Genomic DNA, 21,570 nt, shown 5'->3' on the forward strand with positions numbered 1-21,570 from the left:
CTTAAAGCTCAACATTCAGAAAACACAGATCATGGCATCTGGTCCCATCACTTCATGGGAAATAGATGGGGAAACAGTGGAAACAGTGAGAGACTTTATCTTCTTGGGCTCCAAAATCACTGTGGACGATGACTGCAGCCATGAAATTAAAAGACGCTTGCTCCTTGGAAGAAGAGCTATGACAATCCTAGACAGCATATTAAAAAACAGAGATATTACTTTGCTGACAAAGGTCCATAGCATCAAAGCCATGCTTTTTCCAGTAGTCATGTATGGATGTGAGAAACAGACAATAACAATGCCAAAAGAATGGAATGCCTAAGTGGCCAAAGAATGGAAGCCTTCGAACTGTGGTCTGGAGAAGACCCTTGAGAGTCCCTTGCACAGCAAGGAGATCAAACCAGTCAATTCTTAAGGAAATCAAACCTGAATACTCATTTGAAGGACTGATGCTGAAGCTGAAGCTCTAATATTTTTTGGCTACCTGATGCAAAGAGATGACTCACTGGAAAAGACACTGATGCTGGGAAAAAATGAAGGCAGGAGGAGAAGGGGACGACAGAGCATGAGATGGTTGGCTGGCATCAACTCAATGGACATGAGTTTGAGCAAGCTCCAGGAATTGGTGAAGGACAGGGAAGGCTGGCATGCTGCATTCCATGGGGTCACAAAGAGTCAGACACGACTGAGCAACTGAAGAACAACAATATAAAAAAGGAATGAAACTGGGTCACTTGTAGTGATATGAAATGGACCTAGCATCTTTCATACAGAGTGAAGTAAGAGAAAAACAAATATCATATATTACTGAATATATAGGAAATTTAGAAAAATGGTACAGGTGAACCTATTTGCAGGGCAGGAATACAGACTCAGATATAGCGAATGGACGTGGAGACACAGGTCAGGGGGAGAGCAAGGCTGGGACGAACTGCAAGAGTAGCACAGACATACACATACCACGTGTGAAACAGACAGCTGCGGCTCACTGCTGTGCGCACAGGGACCCGAGCCGGCGCTCTGCGACGGCTGCGAGGGCGGCACGGAGGCCCAACGGCGAATGCACGTTACTGTACATCAGAAACGAACACCGCACTGTAAAGCGATTATCCTCTAAATATACACACACACACAACTAAAGAACAGCGAACTTAGTACTACTTTCCTACTCTCAATATTCTCCACTGAAAATACGCTTGGAAGGCTGAGAAAGCTGCTACAGAAACGGAAAAGACACCATGTGAACAAACCAAGGCACGTGCGTCTCTGTCAGCTCTAACAGCGTTTCTTCAGTCAGACCTCCATGTAAACCACCTAACAAATCAAACGTGTAATAATGTGTGGTGTCAGAGCGCCCACATTTCCTTCCACCTAACTAACGAGATTGCTTACAGATTGCTTACTTGGAAAGCATGTTTATTGAAATCACTGGACTAAGAGTAAAGCTAATCAAATAGATTTTGTAACCTTACTTGTGGAAGTAGATTAACTAAAAAAAGAAAGTTTGATCAAAAACAGCTTTCTAAAGATAGTCTTGCCATTAAGCAGAGTTTCTGGTATTTTTCTGTATATGTTCTAATGTTTCCAAGTATATCTGTGTGCTTTTGTAAAAAACATTCTTTTCTCCAGAGCTCTTACAAGTACTGGAGACAGCATAAGAACCGAATCAGGAGAATGGCAACTTTTTACCTGTTGATCTTTTTTCAATTTTTGGCCACACTCCACAGGATACAGAACCTTAGTTCGCCAACCAGGGATCAAACCAATGCCCCCTGTTTGGAAAGCATAATCTTAATCACTGGATAGCCAGGGAAGTCACAACTTTTTACTTTAAAGGTGGCAAAATTTTATTTTATCAGGCTAATGCCAATTTGAACACTATACTTTGCTGAGTTTTCAGGAAATGGATACAAAACATAAAATATCAATGGTCATTCTGGAAATGACTGAAAGTCATCATCTTCAGTTTCTGCTGGAACCTGCAAGGATTCCACAAAGGTTACTCCAAACAGACTTAAAATGCTACAAATAATGCTGAGTTTGCAAGGAGTGTGCATGTGCTCAGCTGCAGTCGTGGCAGACTCTCTGCGACCCCCATGGACTGCAGGCCACATGGCTCCTGCCCACCAGATTTCCCAGGCAAGTTACCGGTGCTGGGTGCCACCTCCTCCTCCAGGAGATCTTCCTGACCCAGGGATCGCACCTGTGTCCCCTGCATCTCCTGCACTGGCGGGTGGATTATTTACCACTGAGCCACCTGGGAAGGCCTTACAACTAGTAAAAAAAAGAACAAATAATACGATGTGTATTACATGTCATACAGGAGAAGAAAAATCAGAGACAGTATATAATTCATAAACTGAGCATTTACTCAATACCTACTAGGTTTCAGGCAGTGTGGAGTCGGGGGGGGGGGGTGGGAAATAGCAGTCCCCAGGTCTAATATCTGATGGGGGTACAATGAGGACAGAAGAGTTTATAAGAGGAAGAAGGCCTCACAGAGGTGCCTGCTATAACCTAGGGAAGAAAAAAAATTGGTTGCCAAGTGGGGGAAAAAACCCACTGGATCAAAATAGAGCCAGATGGCTGAAGACAACATTTTAAAAACAGAATCTCCAAAGATAAGCATAACTTTCCACCATCACCTGGGCAGAATAACTAGCCTAGAAACATAAAAAGAAATCATTTTTTATTAGAAAAAGATACTAATAAACAAACAAGAAAATCTCTAGAACCAAAAGATTAATATTCAAGTGAAAAACTTCCATGGCAAACACAGAGCATTATACAGGAACCACAGGAACTCCACTCCACAGAACTTACTATGCTCCAGGCACCAACACTTTACATACATTAACTCACATAACCCTAACCACAATCTTCCAAAGTTATTTGCCTTTTAATCATTTCACAAACAAGGAAGGTGAGGCTCAGAGAAGTGAAGCACCTTGCCAGAGTTTAAATAGGTCATGACAGAGTTTATAAAAGCTCTGACTTGCATCTGTAGGTTAGAGGTGTCCTGAAAGCAAACAAAAGGTTATCTGTAAGACATTTCACAGTTCTATATACAGATGGTAACTTTTACTAGATTGATATCAGAATAACCAAGTGAATGAACAAACTATGTCAATGTCAAAAATAATGTGCTTTAAATAATATGAATTTTCTAATGCAGCTCAATATCAAAAAAACAAACAAGCTGATCAGACAATGGGGAGAAGATCTAAGCAGACTTTTCTCCAAGGCGACATACAAATGGCCAAGAGGCACATGAAAAGATGCTCCACATCACTAATTATTAGAGAAATGCAAAACCAAACTACGAGGTAGCACCTCACACCCATCAGAATAGACATCAAAAAATCTACACACGCCTAAATGCTAGAGAGGGTGTGAAGAAAAGGGAACACTCTTACACTGTTGATAGGAATGCAAACTGATACGACCACTGTGGAGAACAGTACAGCGGTTCCTTAAAAAGCTAAACACAGAACTACTACATGGCCCAGCAATTCCACTCCTGGGCAGATATCCAGAGAAAATCATAATTCCAAAAGATACACGCAGCCCAATGTTCGCTGCAGCACTATTTACAACAGCCAGGACATGCAAGCAGCCTAAGTGTCCATCGACAGAGGAATGGATGAAGATGTGGTAAATACATACAGTGGAACGTTATTCAGCTATAAAAAGGAACAGAACTGTATTTGCAGAGATATGAATGGACCTAGAGTCTGTCATATAGAGTGAAGTCAGGAAAAGAAAAACAAACGTCATATATTAATGCTTCTATGTGGAATCTAGAAAAATGGCACTGATGCACCTATCTGCAAAGCAGAATAGAGACACAGATGGAGAGCACAAACGTATGGACATCAAGGGGGTGAGGGGGTGGGATGGACTGGGAGAGTGGGACTGACTGTGTTCACTACGATGTATGAAGCAGATACGTAAGGCCTGCTGTACAGCACGGTGGGGGGCGGGGGGAAGGTACCATCTGTTTGTAGGACATATACGGAGTTAAACTTTAAAATGCATTCCAATATTCATTTTGTTGTTGTTTAGTTACTAGTCAGGCTCTTCTGCAACCCCATGGACTGCAGCCCACCAGGCTCCTGGGTCTATGGGATTTCCCAGGCAAGAATACTGGAGTGGGCTGCTGTTCCCTTATCCAGGGGATCTTCCCAGCCCAGGGATCAAAGCCACATCTTGTACATTGGCAGGCGGGTTCTTTACCACTGAGTCACCAGGGAAGCCCCCAATATACATTGCTGCTGCTGCTGCTAAGTTGCTTCAGTCATGTCCGACTCTGTGCAACCCCATAGACGGAAGCCCACCAGGCTCCCCCGTCTCTGGGATTCTCCAGGCAAGAACACTAGAGTGGGTTGCCATTTCCTTCTCCAATGCATCAAAGTGAAAAGTGGAAGTGAAGTCGCTCAGTCGTGTCTGACTCCTAGCAACCCAATGGACTGCAGCCTACCAGGCTTCTCCGTCCATGGGATTCTCCAGGCAAGAGTACTGGAGTGGGGTTCCATTGCCTTCTCCACCAATATACATCAGATGCAGACAAATACTGTTTGATTCCACTTACATGAGGTACCTAGAATAGTCAAATTCATAGCCAGGAATACACTCACAGATGCTGGGGAGAGGCGTGGGGGGTGGGGAACAGGAGTTAGTAATTAATGGGACAGCTTCAGGTTAGGAAGATGAAAAATTCAGGAGATGGACAATGAGAGTTGTGCAACAATGTGAATGTACTTAAGTGCCACTGAACTGTACAGCTAAACAAGGTTAATGTAGTGTGTTTTCTATTATGTGAATTTTACAATAAAAAAACATTTGAAAAAAAGTTTAATATGTGTGATTTTTTTAAATAAAGAATTGCCTGAATATAAAACTTCAGAAAAAGAATACTGACACTAAGCTAGAGAGAAAAGTGCTGTGGGGGCTTCCCTGCTGACTTAGTGGTAAAGAATCCACCTGCCAACGCAGGAGACACGGATTCAAGCCCTGGTCCGGGAAGACTGCACGTGCCGTGGAGCAACTAAGCCCGTGCATCCCAACTATTGAGCCTGTGCTCCAAAGCCCCGGAGTCACAAATGCTGAAGCCTGTGTGCTCTAGAGCCCGTGATTCACAGCAAGAGAAGTCCCCACAATGAGAAGCCCACGCATCCCAACTTGAGGGCAGCCTCCACTTGCCGCAACTAGAGAAAAGCCTGTGCAGTAACGAAGACCTAGCACAGCCAAAAAATGAGTAAATAAATCTCTACCCAAAAAAAGGTAAGTGGTGTTTACAAATTATTCATCTGAGAGCAACTTTAAATTCATTAAGCTACAAGAATAATGACAAGAACCTGGCTGGTAAAAAGTACTATAAATGAATTATTAAAGCATTGAAATTACTTATTTGTTATGGAGGAACTAGAGGGTCATGAGCGACAAAAAACTGACTGGAAGGACAGGAAAGATTACTCGCAGGAAGTGCAGCATTATTGTTTATGAACTTTGAATACTTTAAGAGTAAAACTGTAGTGTCTGCCAACAGTATGAATGACTGTGATTGACAGTATTACTGGCCACTTCCTGAGTACCTAGAAACTATGCAAAGATTTCACATTTCTCATTTAATTTTGAAAGGTGTGTATTATTATCCATAAACACAGGTGCGGGGCAGTGCAAACCAATGTCAAGTAAGTTGCCTGAGGTCAGACAGAAAGTGGGGGAGCTCAGCCTGGTTGTTCTGGTTCCCTCAGAGCCATGTGTCTTCTAGACAGAACAGCATATAAACAATATTTGTAAGCTTCCTTGATACACAGCTCACCGTCTAGAGAAGCTACAATATGCAAGTTATTACAGTTTGATGTCAATAAAATTTAGTTAAATAATATGGGTTTATAATGGAGAATTTTTTTTAAAGACCTCAACATCAAAAATTTTAATTGCCATAATTTCTAAACATAAGTATTTCCATTGCCACTGAGGTCTAATGATGACTCCTATAAAAGCGCAGAGAGGGGGCCCAAATATGAAAACCACAGTGATGGTGTCTCAAATGAGGTGACAAAGCTTGGGAACCTAAATAAATGAACCTAAATAAGACTTTTAAAAAACCAAGCAGCCATACTTTACTTGGTGTTTGCTTATTTATCAAAATTCAAACTCCTGTTTCCAGTTTCTATTATATAGGGACTTCTCTGGTGGTCAGTGGTTAAGAATCTACTTGACACTGAAGGGGACATGGTGATTTTACTAAAAACCCTAATCGGCAACCCTGACTTTGTTGGTGATCTGGACACAAAATACTTCGCTCTTATTTTCAAGTGTTTCTTTCCATGTTGGCATGCTGTATTTAATTTAGGGAGCAAGTTTAGTGTGGTAAAATCATACAGGATCTTTTTACTGTTATCATTCCCTTCTCAAAAATGTGGTAAAATCATACAGGATCTTTTTACTGTTATCATTCCCTTCTCAACCTTTACAGGAATCTACGTTCTGATCAAGCATGTCTGTGCAGACACCAGATTGTCCAGCCTCATGAAACTGAGGGCAGGAGGAGAAGGGGACAACAGAGGGCGAGATGGTTGGATGGCATCGCTGACTCACGGACATGAGGCTAAGCCAGCTCCAGGAGGCAGTGGAGGACGGGGAAGCCTGGTGTGCTGCAGTCCACGGGGTCACCAGAGTCGGACACGACTGGGTGACTGAACACCGACATGAGATGGGGCCGTGGCCCCTGAGCACGAGCACCCTTTACTTTACTGGCATTCCGTTCGTATTACTCAAGGTGTGGAAGAATCTTGAGGGTGGGCTGACAATACACATTTAACTATTGTTAAAATACGAATCAATGACAATAAACAAGTTATTACCTATAAATCTGAATAAAAATGTAGTTTTTATAAAGTACTGTCTATTTACAAGACATAAAATGTACTATTTTATACACTGTAGTATAACGGAAATGATAATTCAATGGCCCCTGATTTTTACTGCAAAGCTATAATTTCATCTTAGAAAATCAGTAGCATAATGTGAAAAATCTCACATAAACAAACTGAGTTTATTTTCAGGTTGCTTCAAATGTTGCATCTGAGTTAAAGCTTGCATTTCCTCCAGTTACTGAGTTGCAACTCTGTAACACCTTGCTGCTAGCAGCACAACTACTTAGACCTGATAGCATTGTTAACAATCCTCTACATTGTTAGCAATCCTCTACTGCAATCCTCTACTCTGCACTTACATACTCAGACACCAGAACGAATCTGAGGTTCTTACAGGCCATTTTATCATATCCTTTCACAATCCGTGGGTTCAGTAAGAGTACATCTGTACATTATGGCTCTGATTGTACTTCTAAAAGAAACTAATTATAAATAAAACAGTTCATGTATGTATACAGCTATCCAACTTTGCACTGACCCTGAAAAAGAATGCTAACCTCCAAACAATTAGTAAATAGCTGTGAACACCTGCTGTGTAAAAGACATAACTATAAAGAATATAAACATAAATGATCAGCAGACAAAGTTTCTTCCTGCAAAATGCAGAGTTAAACACAAGCTCATGGAAACATGTGGTCTGGCTCCACTCATCCCCATAAACCATCTGTGCCCCGCCTCACCCCACGTCAGCCTCTGAGAGCTGAGTCTCTCCTGAATGAACTCCATTAAACCCTTGCCCAAGTCCAGCGTAACCAGGAATGCTGTGGGCGGTGGTGGTACTGGTTTAAGAAGTATGGTAGCCATATTTATATCATCAAGGCAAACAAGCAACACAATTTGAAGAAACACCTGAAATAAGCTGATTTAATAATACAACCTCAACTTCTGAACCTATGAAACAGCAACAACATATTAAAGACCTCATGCACTACGTGCAGAATTATGTGTAAAATGATTAAGAACATCAACTCGGAATATTACTCAGCCATAAAAAGGAACAAAACTGTGCCATCTGCAGAGATGTAGATGGACCTAGAGGCTGTCCTACACAGTGAAGTCAGAAACAGAAAGACAAATATCATATATTAATGCATACGGGTAGGATCTAGAAAACGGTACAGGTGTTTCTGCAAAGCAGAAAGAGAGACACAGATGTAGAGAACAAATGTGTGAACACCAAGTGGTGAAAGATGGGGTGGGATGAATTGTGAGACTGGGAATGACGTATATACACCACCATGTCTCAAACAGATAACTAACGAGAGAACCTGCTGTACAGCACAGGGGAACTTCACTCAATGTTCTGTGGTGACCTAAATGGGAAGGAAATTCAAAAAGCAAGGGACATATGTAAACACACAGCTGGTTCCCCTTGCTGTACAGCAGAAACTAACACAACTCTGTAAAGCAACTACATTTCAATCAAAAAATTTTTAAAGGACACCAATTCTGGAATCAGCCAGTCTGGGTTCAAATCCCGGATGTAGCCCTTAACACTTGAGTATTACTCAGGCCTTGGTCAAGGCACTCAAACTCTCCTTCAGTTTCCACATCTGTGAAATGAAGACGGTAACAGCACCCAAAGGCCTTTCCTGGTAGCTCAGTCAGTAAAGAATCCGCCTGCAATGCAGGAGACCCTGGTTTGATCCCTGGGTTGGGAAGATTCCCTGGAGAAGGGATAGGGCTATCCACTCCAGTATTCTTGGGTTTCCCTGGTGGTTCATGCCTGCAATGTGGGAGACCTGGGTTTGATCCCTGGGTTGGGAAGATCCCCTGGAGGAGGGTATGGCAACCCACTCCAGTATCCTTGCCTGGACAATTCCCATGGACAGAGGAGCCTGGCGGGGGCTACATTTAGTGGCAAAGAATCGTACACAACTGAGTGACTAAGCTCAAGAGACTAAGCACACAAGAACAGCACCCACCTCAGAGAACTGCCATGAAGATTTATAAGAGATAATCCACGGAATCAGATATGCATAGTCAAATATGCAGATGGCACCACCCTTATGGCAGAAAGTGAAGAGGAATTAAAGAGCCTCTTGATGAGGGTGAAAGAGAAGAGTGAAAAATCTGGCTTAAAACTCAACATTCAAAAAACAAAGATCATGGCATCTGGTCCCATCAATTCATGGCAAACAGATGTGGAAACAATGGAAACTGGGACAGACTTTATTTTCCTGGGCTCCAAAATCACTGTGGACAGTGACTGCAGCCATGAAATTAAAAGACACTTGGCTCCTTGGAAGAAAAGCTATGACCAACCTAGACAGCATATTAAAAAGCAGAGACATCACTTGGCTGACAAAGGTTTGTATAGTCAAAGCTACAGTTTTTCCAGTAATCATGTATGGATGTGGGAGTTGGACCATAAAGAAAGCTGAGTGCCAAAGAACTGATGCTTTCACATCCCACAAGCCATGCGGCAGAGCCAGGAAAAAAGTTATATACTATACAATCCCATTTTTACAAAATTATAGAAAAAGAAAACTAATCTCTAGTGACACAGAGAAGATCAGTGTTCGCTGCCCATGGGGCAAAGGTAAAATAAAAGTGGGAAGAGGTTTCAGAGAAACATGAATAAATTTTGAGAGGGCAATGAATATATTCATTTTTTTCCTTACAAAGTTTCATAGATAGAAAAACATGTCAAAATTCATCATGGTGCTAGAAAAGACTCTTGAGAGTCCCCTGGACAGCAAGGAGGTCAAACTAGTCAATCCTAAAGGAAATCAATCGTGACTATTCACGGGAAGGACTGATGCTGAAGCTCCAATATTCTGGCCACCTGATGCAAAGAGCTGACTCAGTAGAAAAGACCCTGATGCTGGGAAAGATTGAAGGCAGGAGGAAAAGGGGTTGACAGAGGATGAGATGTTTGGATGGCATCACCGATTCAATGGACGTGAGTTTGAGCAAACTCTGGGAGATGGTGAAGGACAGGAAAGCCTGGCGTGCTGCGGTCCATGGGGTCGCAAAGAGTCAGACACAACTGCGCCACCGAGCAACAATCCATGGAAAGCGGCTATCACAGTGCCGAGCACACTGTAACTATGAGAAATGCTAATTACTGTGACTATTAATGACTACCAGTAATTGTAGTAATAGAAACAATGCTATCATGGTGAAAGGGTGCTGGGCAGAAAACCAAGGACTGATGTGGGAGATGAAACACAATCTCTGAGACCTGGTTTCTCTGTGTTAGTGGGGATGATGACAAGCCCTGTCCCCCTGAGCTGTATGTCATGTGAGTAAGAGGCTAAGGAATATATAGTATACTGCTTAGCACAATGTCCACCCCGGCATATAACATCTATTCAACACACAACATGCTTCTTACAAGAATTCAAGTGACAATACGTGCATAACTATTAAAACTTATAAACTTATTGTTTAACATAACTTATAAACAAATTATTAAAATGCCAGGAAGGAAATAAACAGATGCTGTGTTTACTGAGCAGGGAAGATGGTAAAGTCCTACTTTAAAGACGGGTGGACAGGGAAGGAAAGCCTCTCTGTGGTGACATGATCTAAGACCTAGGAAACGAGAAGGATTTGGACACCAAGAAAGCCCAGCGAAAGAGCCAGAATGAGGAGGGAAGGGATTTCTGTCAACCCTCCGGATCACTACGGCCCCAGGCACACAGTAGGCACCCATAACAAAGAGGAGAATGAGCAACGAACACTTCTGGCAGAGGCACAACACACTTAAAGGCCCTCTGGTGAGGAGCAGCCTGGCAAGCCAGACAGAACAGAGGGATGCCAGAGGGGCTGCGGGTGGGGCGCACAGCGGGCAGGTGCTGTGGGAAGGTCAGTGAGGCGGGGGGCCCAGATGACGTGTGACCCTGTCAACCACAGCTGAAACTCTGCATTTTACTCTTCTTTCAAAGAGTTGTCACTGGAGGCTTTTAGCACAGAGTGGTAAGATCTATTTCTGTAAAAGATCATTCTGGCTGTCGTGAAGAGAGGATATTTTAGAAAAGCAAGAACACCATCAGGGAGACCCTCAGAGAGGCCAACGCAGCAGTTCAGACAGGAGGTGAGTCAGAGGCTTAAGTCCCAACAGCGGGGTTGGTGCTGGGCTGGATGATGACGGAAAGAGAGACCCATGGAGTCATTCTCAAGTTTCTGCTTTGGCAAGGAACAGACATCTGTGCTATTTTACTGAGTAGGGGACATCTGGGAAGGAACAGGCTGGGGAAAAGGGGAATACAAACCAAGAGTTGTGCTCTGAACCGCTTCCCCTGAGACACCTTGACAAGGATGTGACTGAGGACACTGGTCACGTGAGGCTGTAACTCAGAGTGGGAGGTCCATGACAGAGCTCTCAACGTGCAAGTTATCCACACCGATATGGTACCCAAAGCCAAGAAACAAAGTAAAGTAGCATGCTTTGGTCATTTGCTGGGTAATAGAACCAGGTCATCTAACTAACTTCTCTTCCTGTTAGGTTGCCAGAAAGTTCCAAAGTCAACATAAACCTTAAAGGAAAATTATTTGTGCGGGTATTCTATATACAATGATTGAGCCTCTTTACCTCCCCTTCTCTTTATGGTTGTTTTTTTTCTTTTTTTAAGTCTTTATTAAATTTCTTATAGCACTGCTTCTGTTTTATGTTCTGTTTTTTTGGCTGCAAGGCACGTGGGATCTTAGCTCGCCGACCAGGGATCAAACCTGCATCCCTTGCATTGGAAGGGGAGGTCTTAACCACTGGACCACCAGGGAAATCCATCTTTATGTTGTCTACTCTTTCATCTAAATCTTTTTTGTAAGTATGTGTACTATAAAAAAAGAAAGAAAATCTCAGAAACGAGGTAGTGTAGTGATATGATTCGGGGAGTCAGAAGGGCTGACCCCCACACCGCCTTTGGTGGGTGTCGATCATAGACACCTGACCATGGAGTTGTCTGTGAGTGTGCACTTCTCGGACAGACTACAGCTCCTCACGGGCATCAGTCACACCTCAGTCATCTTGAACCACTGTGAAAGGGCACAGTGTCGAGCTCACAGGAGGCAGGCCACACATGGACCCTAATGGCATCAGTCACTTTTCCATCTGTGGAAGGGACTGGGCCTTATGAGAAGGCGCCACGGCTCACCTCTAAGACGTTTTATACACAACACAGCACACAATTAAACGCCAGTCAGCAATACAGACAGATGTTAGACATACGGATAAAGCTTCAGGATCTGGGTTGGAAGACTTCAGGCAGGAGAAAAAAAACTGAGCTGGCTTTAAAGATGCATTTGCATTTGATCTGTGAAAAGGCATTTCAGAGAGCAGCCAAAGAAAAGGGGCAGTAAGGAGCCTATTCTGGTTAGAAGGAAAGGAAGGAAGGGAGGAAGAGCCAAAAAAAAAAAAAAACTATTGGGGAAGGGAGCTGTAAAAACCAATTAAGAACACAATGTGGATATCCAATAACTTCATGTTTTAAGTTACACATTCCTGGGAACTTCAAAAAGATGTTTAAGGACGATCACACAAATGCAGTGTGTAGAATAGATCAGACTGTTAACTTAGTTTAGGCACAAATTAGTAAGAATCTGATAAAAACAAAGGATACCACAGGTTCCAAAAAATCTTAGTGAACACAACTTGGTGAGTGATATAGAAACCGAGAATCAGATTTAATCTGGGATTTGAGACTAAGGGGTCAGGAGAATAGCAGTATGATTAACAGAAATCAAGGAAATAAAAGGAAGTGATTTTAGAAGGTGATTCCATCAATTTTAGGCAGAATAAGTTTAAGGTGGTGGTGGCTAGACTCTATCTCCAGATTCCCACTACTTTACAGCATAATGTGCACACAATGTGCCAAAGTCCTTGCTGAGAAAAATCTTCCTGAGCCGTATTTCTCCCTAAACATAACAGAAAGAAACTCCTGCATATAATACAGTGTCTCCATGGCTGCAGGAGCAAGTTTTACTTGATGAAAATCATAAATACAAAAATAAAAGAATGCCCAAAATTACCTTTTACAAAGCACTGTGATTTCACATTATATGTATGTTAAAAAAAAATTTATATGAGAAGATCTCAACATTATCTAGCCCTGAGAAAAATGCAAATCAAAACTGCAACGAGTGAACTGCCCTGGTGGTACAGTAGATAAGAATCCGTCCACCAACACGGGGAACACGGGTTCAATCCCTGATCTGAGAAGATCACACATGCCAGGGAGCAGCTAAGCCGTGTACCACAACTACTCAAGTTGGTGCACCCAGAGCCTGCGCTTCCACAAGAGAAGCCACCATGGTGAGAAGCCCTTGCATCGCAACGAGGAGCGGCCCCGCTCACCACAACCAGAGAAAAGTCTGCGTGCCGCAACGAAGACCCACCCAACCCAAACAAAAACTACAACGAGGAATTCCCCATCAGTCCCGAGGGCAGGGCTCTGCACTTCCACTACAGAGGCACGGATTCTATCCCTAGTCCGGAAATTAAGATCCTGCACGCAGAGCGGTGTGGCAAAAATCAAAAACAAACACAAACAAAAAACCTGCCATAAAGATACCAGTACACAACTATCAGAAAGGCTAAACTTGAATAATAAGCAAGGACATGGATGGAAAGCTACAGGAACTCTCATCCATTATTAGAAAAATGGGACAGCTACTTTGGAAAACACTGTGACAGCTTCTTAATAACTTAAACTTATATTCTCCATAAGATCCAGCAACCACACTTCTCAGTACTTAACCAAGAGAAACAAAAACATATGTCCATACAAAAATATCTTTAGGCAAATATATACAGCAGCTTCATCCATGATCATCAAAAGCTGAGAACAACTCAGGTGGATCAACTAGTAACTGGCTAAGCGAATTACAGTGTATGCACACAGGGCACACTCAGTGTCGAGGAGGAGCGAACCACAAGTCAGGATGAAACAGAAAGGAATCTCAAAAGCATCACGTTAAATGAAAGAAGCTAAGCACAAAATACTACACAGTGTGTGATTCTATTTATATGAGATTCTAGAAAAGAGAAACCTACAGATATTCTATATCATGTTTAGGGTGGTACTCAGTATTTGCCAAAAACCTATAAAAATGTACACTTACAGAGGTTTCCCATATGAAGATTATACCTTAATACATCTGACTTGAAAAAAAGAACCTTAGCATCTGAACACTGGCTCAAAGAAAAGTATTAAAGCCCAACATTGGCATCTATTATTACTCTGAAAAATTCTAGACATTTCTTAACTAGTTACCATACTACAAATGCCCTGAGTACTGAAAAGAAATGAGCCCCATGCTTTTTCCCTCTTTGGGCCTCAAACATTCCTATGCAGAAACCGGGCCTGGGGACGTCAGCGAGTGTGCAGAAGCCACGTGAATGCTGGTTACTGAGACACTAATAAAGTGAGTCTTGTTTTCGGGACAGCTGTTGCTTCGTTGTTCTTTTGTCACACACAAAAAAAGAGAGCTGTTATGCTTATGGAATGTGACCTTCTCATTGGATGGCTGTTACATCACGCCTGGAAACACTGCCAGAGAAATTCATTTTCCCCGTGTGCCACACAGAAAACAGTAAAAGCAAAAACAAACTAAACAACCATGAAAGACCCCAAAACCAGCGTTAAACGAACTGCATTATCCTTAAAAATCAGATCACTTCTAAGAAGTATTTCTCAATACTAAATACTGAAAAGCTTATTTTTTATGAGTAAGGTTTTGTCTCATTTTATTATCCTTAGTGTATAACCTTAACAGACTATTTTTCAGAGTCCAAATAACTGTTTCGCTTCCAAACACATTTTCTTTGAGCATGCCATGATTATTAATGCTATACAATAATGAGACTTATTCCTTTATTTTTTGTTTTACCAAATGCCTACCTAGCTAGGTACTTTGCCATTTTACAGTTTGATCATTTATAAACCATTTTCATTTGCACAAGAGCTTTCAAACTTTTTTGATCATTATCCACAGTAAGAAATACATTTCACATTGCAACCCAGGCCACAGATGTGTGCATATATGTGCACACAACCCTGAAGTTTGACAAAATAAGATTTATTAACCCACCTCATAAGATGTTGTTTTCTTTTTTATTGTTATCTTTAAAATGCTGGCAAACAACCACACAAGTCACAGCATGGCCCACAAGTTTCAAAAGCACTGCAGCAGCAGATGAAAAACAAATACAACATCTCTTCATGTTTTGAATAATGGCTTTCACACATTCATTTAGTTGGTTTTTTTAAACCTTGCGTGACATTCCTCACGGATGACTCCCTGCATCTGCTCCTCCCCAGTGAGGGGTTCCTCAGCCTGGTGAGCAGGGAAGACGGAAGGGCCCTGAAGAAGCCAGGGCCCCTGCTGCGCCCCCTCCAGCCCACCGCTAGATGTGGGGGGGAGGTCGTGGCCTCCGAGGCCTATAAATATCCAGAGCCGGGCTTTCCTTCCTTTTCCATTTACCCTCACTGTCACTCCTTAACCTCTACACACACAGCGAACTGAAATAAACTTCAACTGGGGAGAAAAGGAGCTACAACACACAGCAGAGTCAAGTTTTCCTAAACATCTCAGGATTTCAGTTATGCCTACCATATGCTTCTTTCCCATACACCACAGATACCTAAACAAGCTTAAAACAAGTTTACTGGCATGTAAATCCCGCTCACAAAATGCTTCCAACTCAATAATTTTGAGTTTTAAATCAATAATCAATATTATATTCCAGTATTCCACGCTGAAACTAGTGGGTATTTATTATAATTAGACAGCAATTATATATGAAGATCAGGGAACTTACTTTTAAGGACTCCCACAAGGGAAACTGGACCAATGAGAAAGGAATCTGAAGAGAAAAAAAGGGAAACCCGAATAAATTAGGCCAGAAAGATCAATTTGCTTAGCATGACTATATGAACTTATAATTATTATTCAGAAACATTATTTCATTTTAAATTTATATACATAAAAAAATACCATTAAACAAATTTTTAAGTATAGAATTAAACAGTAACTGCTTGTATAATCTACTGACTTTTTAAGCACAAGGGATATAAAATTATGCTGTTATGCCCTCTTAAAACTGAAATAGGAATGCAATATGAAGAGACTGGCAACCGAAAAATAAATGAGAAAATAAATATTTTCCATCACAGGTAATAAAGCTTTAAAGATGTTACATTTTTCTGCTTTAGAGTTCTAGCTGTCTACTCCTCAGCAGGCCAGGTGTCAGGGTTGGAGAGAAACTGCAAGGGGGAAAGAGAATGGGGGTGAGGCAGGACAGAGGAGGGGTGGAGGAAAGGAGGGGAGAGCAGGAAAGAAGAAAGGTGAGAGAGGAAAAGAGGAGGAGGGAGAGAGAAGGGACGGAGGGGGCAGAAGGAAGGAAAGCAGAGCTGAGACAGGTGGATGGAGGGCCAGCGCAGCAGAGAGGGAAGAGGAGGCAGGCAGAGCCACTTGTAGGGGGAAGCTGAGAAGAGGGATCCGGGGCCAGAGCCCAGGCGTGGGAAGGAAGCAACGCTTCTCCGTGCTGGATGAGTGAGGCTCTGCGCAGACAGGAGCAGACAGAGGCGGCCTGAGAGCCTGATTTAGTCTCAAGCTTCGTCAGGGGCAAGAGTCATCTCTAGCATGAAGACAAGCATGGCACTTAAAGAGTTACAATCACATGTGTATTGCTAAGCTAGAATTGTTCCCAAGCACGTTTCACATGCCAGGAACTGTGTCCATCAGCACTTCATAGTTCTTACTTCACTCCTCACAACAATCCTGTGAGATAGGTATCATTACCATCCCCATTTTACAGATGAGGGATGGAGCTTCAGAGATGCTGTTTAACATGCCTGAAGACGAAGAGTTAAGAAGAAGCCCAGACCATCTGACTACCAGTCTACCTAAAAGACACCCAAACTGGATTTATCTGCATATAAATTCACCCCCAGTATAATCCATGCGCTTTTAACTAAATCTTCTAAAATTCTAGAATAAGGACCCCACCTTCATAATTCCTAAAATAAAAATACCTGAACTCCAGGGGACCTCCCCAGTAGCCTAGGTAATCTCCACGCACTGTGTACTGGTCCTGAGAAAGAGATGATTCTGCTCAAGCAGACTATGGCCCCAGTACTGCTGCTCTGTATCCAGGTCAGTTGCCAGTGAAGAGTAAATGTGGACTCTGACCAGTAACAATAAGCACAGGGATGGGTGGGTGGGTGGGTGTGTGTGTGTGTGTGCATAGACCACAGTGTTGAAGGGATTAATGAGTATTTATCTTATGAATTAAGAGTGCTAACTTATTTCTAAAATATTTATATTTAATGAGAAATTAAGAGTCTAGCATCAGCTTCTTTCTCTGCTTGAAGAAATAATGGCCCTGGAGTTGACAGTGTCCACAGAAAGAAATTCGGCCTTCCGTTCAGGCAGGAAATGGCAGTGAGGAAAACAATAAAAATAAAAAAGCCTATGTCACTAAACTAAGTTGACAAACTAAGAGTCTCAGAGAAGTCTGTCATCTTCATCATTAAGCAGCACCCCATCCCGTACATCAAAGTACCATAATAGGAGATAAATTTAGTTGAGTTTTTGTTACCAAACCATGAAAGCATCTGACACTGTCCATTCTGGCTCTAGAATGCTGTATTTTCAATTAAATTATCAAAACGCAAAGAAACTGACTGTAGTTTTCTTTTTCTTTTTTCGGCTGTACTGCACACTTGCAGGATCTCAATTCCCCAACCAGGAATCAAACCTGGGCCCCCTGCAGTGGAAGTGTTGAGTCCAAACCACTGGACCACCATTTTTTAAAATTTATAGTATGTAACAAAATGCCAAAGAGGACTAACAGTTAGTGGGATTATTGTTTTGGTTCAGTTGCTAAGTCTTGTCTGATTCTGTGACCCCCGTGAACTGCAGCACACCAGGCTTCTCTGTCCATGACTATCTGACAGCTTGCTCACACTCATGTCCATTGAGTCCGTGATACCATCCAACCATCTCATTCTCTATCGCCCCCTTCTCATGAATGACAAACCACTTCAGTATTCTTGCCTTGAGAACTCCATGAACAGTATGAAAAGTGGGATTATAGATGATTTTAATTTTCTTCTTTGTGTTTCTTCCCAAATGTAAATACATTATACTTTAACAAGAATGTACATATGTCACAGTTATAAGATGAAAAAAACCTTATAACTTATTGCAATGGTCCATGCTAGCTTAGGAGAAGGTGATGGCACCCCACTCCAGTACTCTTGCCTGGAAAATCCCATGGACAGAGGAGCCTGGTAGGCTGCAGTCCATGGGGTTGCTAAGAGTCGGACACGACTGAGCGACTTCACTTTCACTTTTCACTTTCATGCATTGGAGAAGGAAATGGCAACACACTCCAGTATTCTTGCCTAGAGAATCCCAGGGACGGGGGAGCCTGGTGGGCTGCCGTCTATGGGGTCGCACAGAGTCGGACACGACTGAAGCAACTTAGCAGCAGTAGCAGACTGCTAGCTTTCCTCACTTCCTGATTAAAATTAACCCATAAAACTACATTGTATGTTACTGGCACTTTGTATGGCAAAACCAATACAATATTGTAAAGTAAAAAACAATAAACAAATAAAAATAAAGAATGATAAAAAATAAATAATAATACCAGATTTTGAATACTACAGATGGACATTTTGCCCATTTTTCTCTAGTAAGAGTTATTCATTAATTTGTTACTTCAATTTAAAGAATTTTGAAATCACACATTTGAAATGGCCAAAACTATTCCACAAAGTATTTATTTCAAAAAGTCAGCCGACAGTAAATCCCAACTTTAAAACAAGATTAACTGACAATCTCAGGTAATTAAATGCACTGTAAATGCTTGAATAATTAAATGTGTTTTTGACTTCTGATAACGAAATATCCCTCATAAGATAAACTCCTGATGTGTGAAAATGTTTCAAACATTCTTCAAGTCAAATTCATACTGAATGTGTCTTGTCATTTACAATATGAAGAAATAATGAAAATGTGTTCCACACATGTTACAGTAGTACTGCCAGCAAACATGGCTCCACAGCTAAAACAAACACTCCCAACTACTACAGAACATGGGCCAGTCAGAAAGCGAGTTCCCTCCCCAGGTCTGGTTTGCAGTTTCAAAACAATGATGTCTCTTCAAAACGTGGAATTTTAAACCCTAAACAGATGTAAGCTGTTATTCTAAAATGTTTTATAGATGAAGAAAATGAATAGCTGCACTCAGAGGTCTTGTATTCCAAAACACAACATACCCATTTTATTGCACCAAAAGTTACAAAAATGGCTCACTGTTGTGACCTTTTTAATGCCTCCATTTAAGATGTTTTGTTTGAATAAGGCTGTTAAGACCCAGGGCACTAATAAGTGAGCAGCAGTAAACCCAACTACCATCAAAGATGCAGATGTAGAGGGGGGGAATCTGCTAGAATTCACCATGGATTCCACTGGTAATAAACACAGCAATAATTCTACACAAGAGTGCATGTAAGGATTCCATGTGAAGCAGAGAAAGTGAAAGCTGAATGGTAAACAGGGGAAGGAAGTGTTGGGCATTACTAATGAAATGAAGGTACAAAAATTACATTATGGGCATATTTTACCTATTACCAAGCGTTTCTACTAGAATTATCCTCAAAGCCAATCAGTGCTGACAATCCTGTGATCTTAAATACCTATAACACTATAGTCCTTAATCAAACAATATGATTTACAATATAACTGAAGGAATATGAAGATATGATTTCTAAAGTCTCATTTGCTCTAGAATTCTGTGTCTCAATAATCTTCCAAATTATTAATAGAATAGCAACATGTTAAAAAAAAAAAAAAAAAAGACTTGATTGTAAGCTGCAAAGAACACAATGGATCCTACAAGTGACCCAAAGGGGAGTCTCCTTTCTGTTGCAAGAGAGTGTCCAAATTTCTGTGTTTGATTTCAGGTTTTCCATTCTAGTGTTGCAAAGATAATAAGGCCAGTTCTCCTGTTAAATATTCAAGCCCAGTGGTAACTAAGGACAAATGAATCTGAAGATCAGAAAGTATTTTTCCCCAAAGTGACTACTATTCTTTTATAACAAAAGAGAGAGAGACTCATTCAAATCCAGTCTGCTAGCATTTGACATACCAGCAAAGAATTCTAATAATACATATTGATTTTTTAAATTTAGCAACTATAATTCACTTACACACAACTATATATAGAGAACAGAATGTATACCTAATAAAGGAAATTAACCTAGAAGTAGAAAAAAATTGACTCACCCCTCAGGTCTATAAACCATACTAAAATTCTGGAAATATCTTTCCAAACAGCACTAAGTAGACACAAGAGTAACAAAATCTAAATTAGGGAAGGAGATGACGGTGAGCAGTTTGATTCTCAAGTAAAAGTTAATCTCAGAGGCAAGAGCACTAAGAGTATTAAAACTTGTACAGATATACAGTAAGCAAAAGAGTGCGGTAGTGGCAACAACACATACAGACAATGGAACAGGATGAAGAGCCGGAATTAACCCCTTGCCTGTATTCAAATGGTCCCTAACAATAGTGCCAACACCAGTCAATGGGGAAAGAACAACTTCCTCAAAGACTTCCCTAGTGGCTCAGTGGTAAACAGTCTGCCTGCAATGAAGGAGATACAAGAGACACAGGTTTAATCCCTAGGCCAGGAAGGTCCCCTGAAGTAGAAAATGGCAAGTCATTCAACTATTCTTGCCTGGGAAACCCCATGGACAGAGGAGCCTGGTGGGCTACAGTCCATGGAGTCGCAAAGGGGTTGCAAAGAGTCGGACACAACTGAGCGCACATGCACACACACACACACACAATGTCAGGAAAATGGATATACACATACAAAGGAATCAAGTTTGAGCCTTACATTACACCACATACAAAAAGTAACTCAAAATGAATCAAAGGAAAAAAAAAAGAATAAAAGATCTAACGGTAGGACCTAAAACCATAAAACTCCTAGAAGAGGGAAAAATCTTCATGATATTAGCTTTGGCAATTATTTCTTGAATATTACACCAATCCACAGGTAACAAAAGTAAAACTAGACAAACCAGACAAAACTAGACAAACAACTACACTAAAATTTCAAACTTTGCATCAAAGAACAAAATCAACAGCCTGAAAAGGCAACCTATGGAATGGGAGGAAATATTTTCAAATCATCAATCTAATAACAGGTTAATATTCAGAATACATAAACAACTTCTACAACTCAACAGGAACCAAAACATCCTATTTTTCAAATGTGCCAAGGATCTGACTAGACGTTTCTCCAAAAAGATATACAAACAGCCAAGAAGCATATGAAAAGATATTCAACATTACTAGTCATTAATAGTAAAAGAAAATAGAAAAGAAAATCAAAAGCAAAATGATATCATTCATTATGAAACTACTCTGAAAGAAAGAGGGAACACAAGAAAGGGAAAGAGGGAAGGAAGGAAACAAGTGTGGGCAAGGATGTGGGGAAACTGGAATCCCCAGGCTGTACTGGTGGGAATGCAAAATGGTGCCACCGCTTGCGTAACAGCATGGAGGTTCCAAGTGATTCAGCAAGCCTACTTCTGGGGATATTCACTAAAGAAGTGAAAGCAAAGTCTTAGGAAGAGATGTGTACATTTATATTCAC

At 41.4% G+C, this 21,570-nt stretch overlaps 1 protein-coding gene across 49 annotated transcripts in view; it reads right to left on the minus strand.

Annotated features, from left to right (window-relative positions):
- Positions 1-21,570, minus strand: part of SLC25A26 (solute carrier family 25 member 26) — a 147,459-nt gene that overhangs the window by 19,067 nt on the left and 106,822 nt on the right. For 38 of the 49 annotated variants that reach the window (XR_015151347.1, XR_015151335.1, XR_015151333.1 and 35 more), the window contains one exon: positions 15,712-15,756. The exons of 8 other annotated variants lie outside the window; for them this stretch is intronic. Coding sequence is in view for 28 of the 41 variants with exons in the window: in XM_086366947.1 (XP_086223073.1) it covers positions 15,712-15,756 (45 nt within the window). In the remaining 13 variants the exon portion in view is untranslated. Of the gene's footprint in view, positions 1-1,689; positions 1,773-2,148; positions 2,275-2,893; positions 3,020-6,562; positions 6,812-15,711; positions 15,757-21,570 lie in introns of those variants that run through there. 3 more of the 49 variants (XM_086366961.1, XM_086366950.1, XM_086366955.1) reach the window with 3 other exon arrangements.

The sequence above is a fragment of the Bos grunniens genome, chromosome 22 (genome assembly GCF_055505025.1).
Source record: "Bos grunniens cultivar Pamir isolate PY7600 chromosome 22, Bosgru_T2T1.0, whole genome shotgun sequence".
Taxonomy (NCBI): domain Eukaryota; kingdom Metazoa; phylum Chordata; class Mammalia; order Artiodactyla; family Bovidae; genus Bos; species Bos grunniens.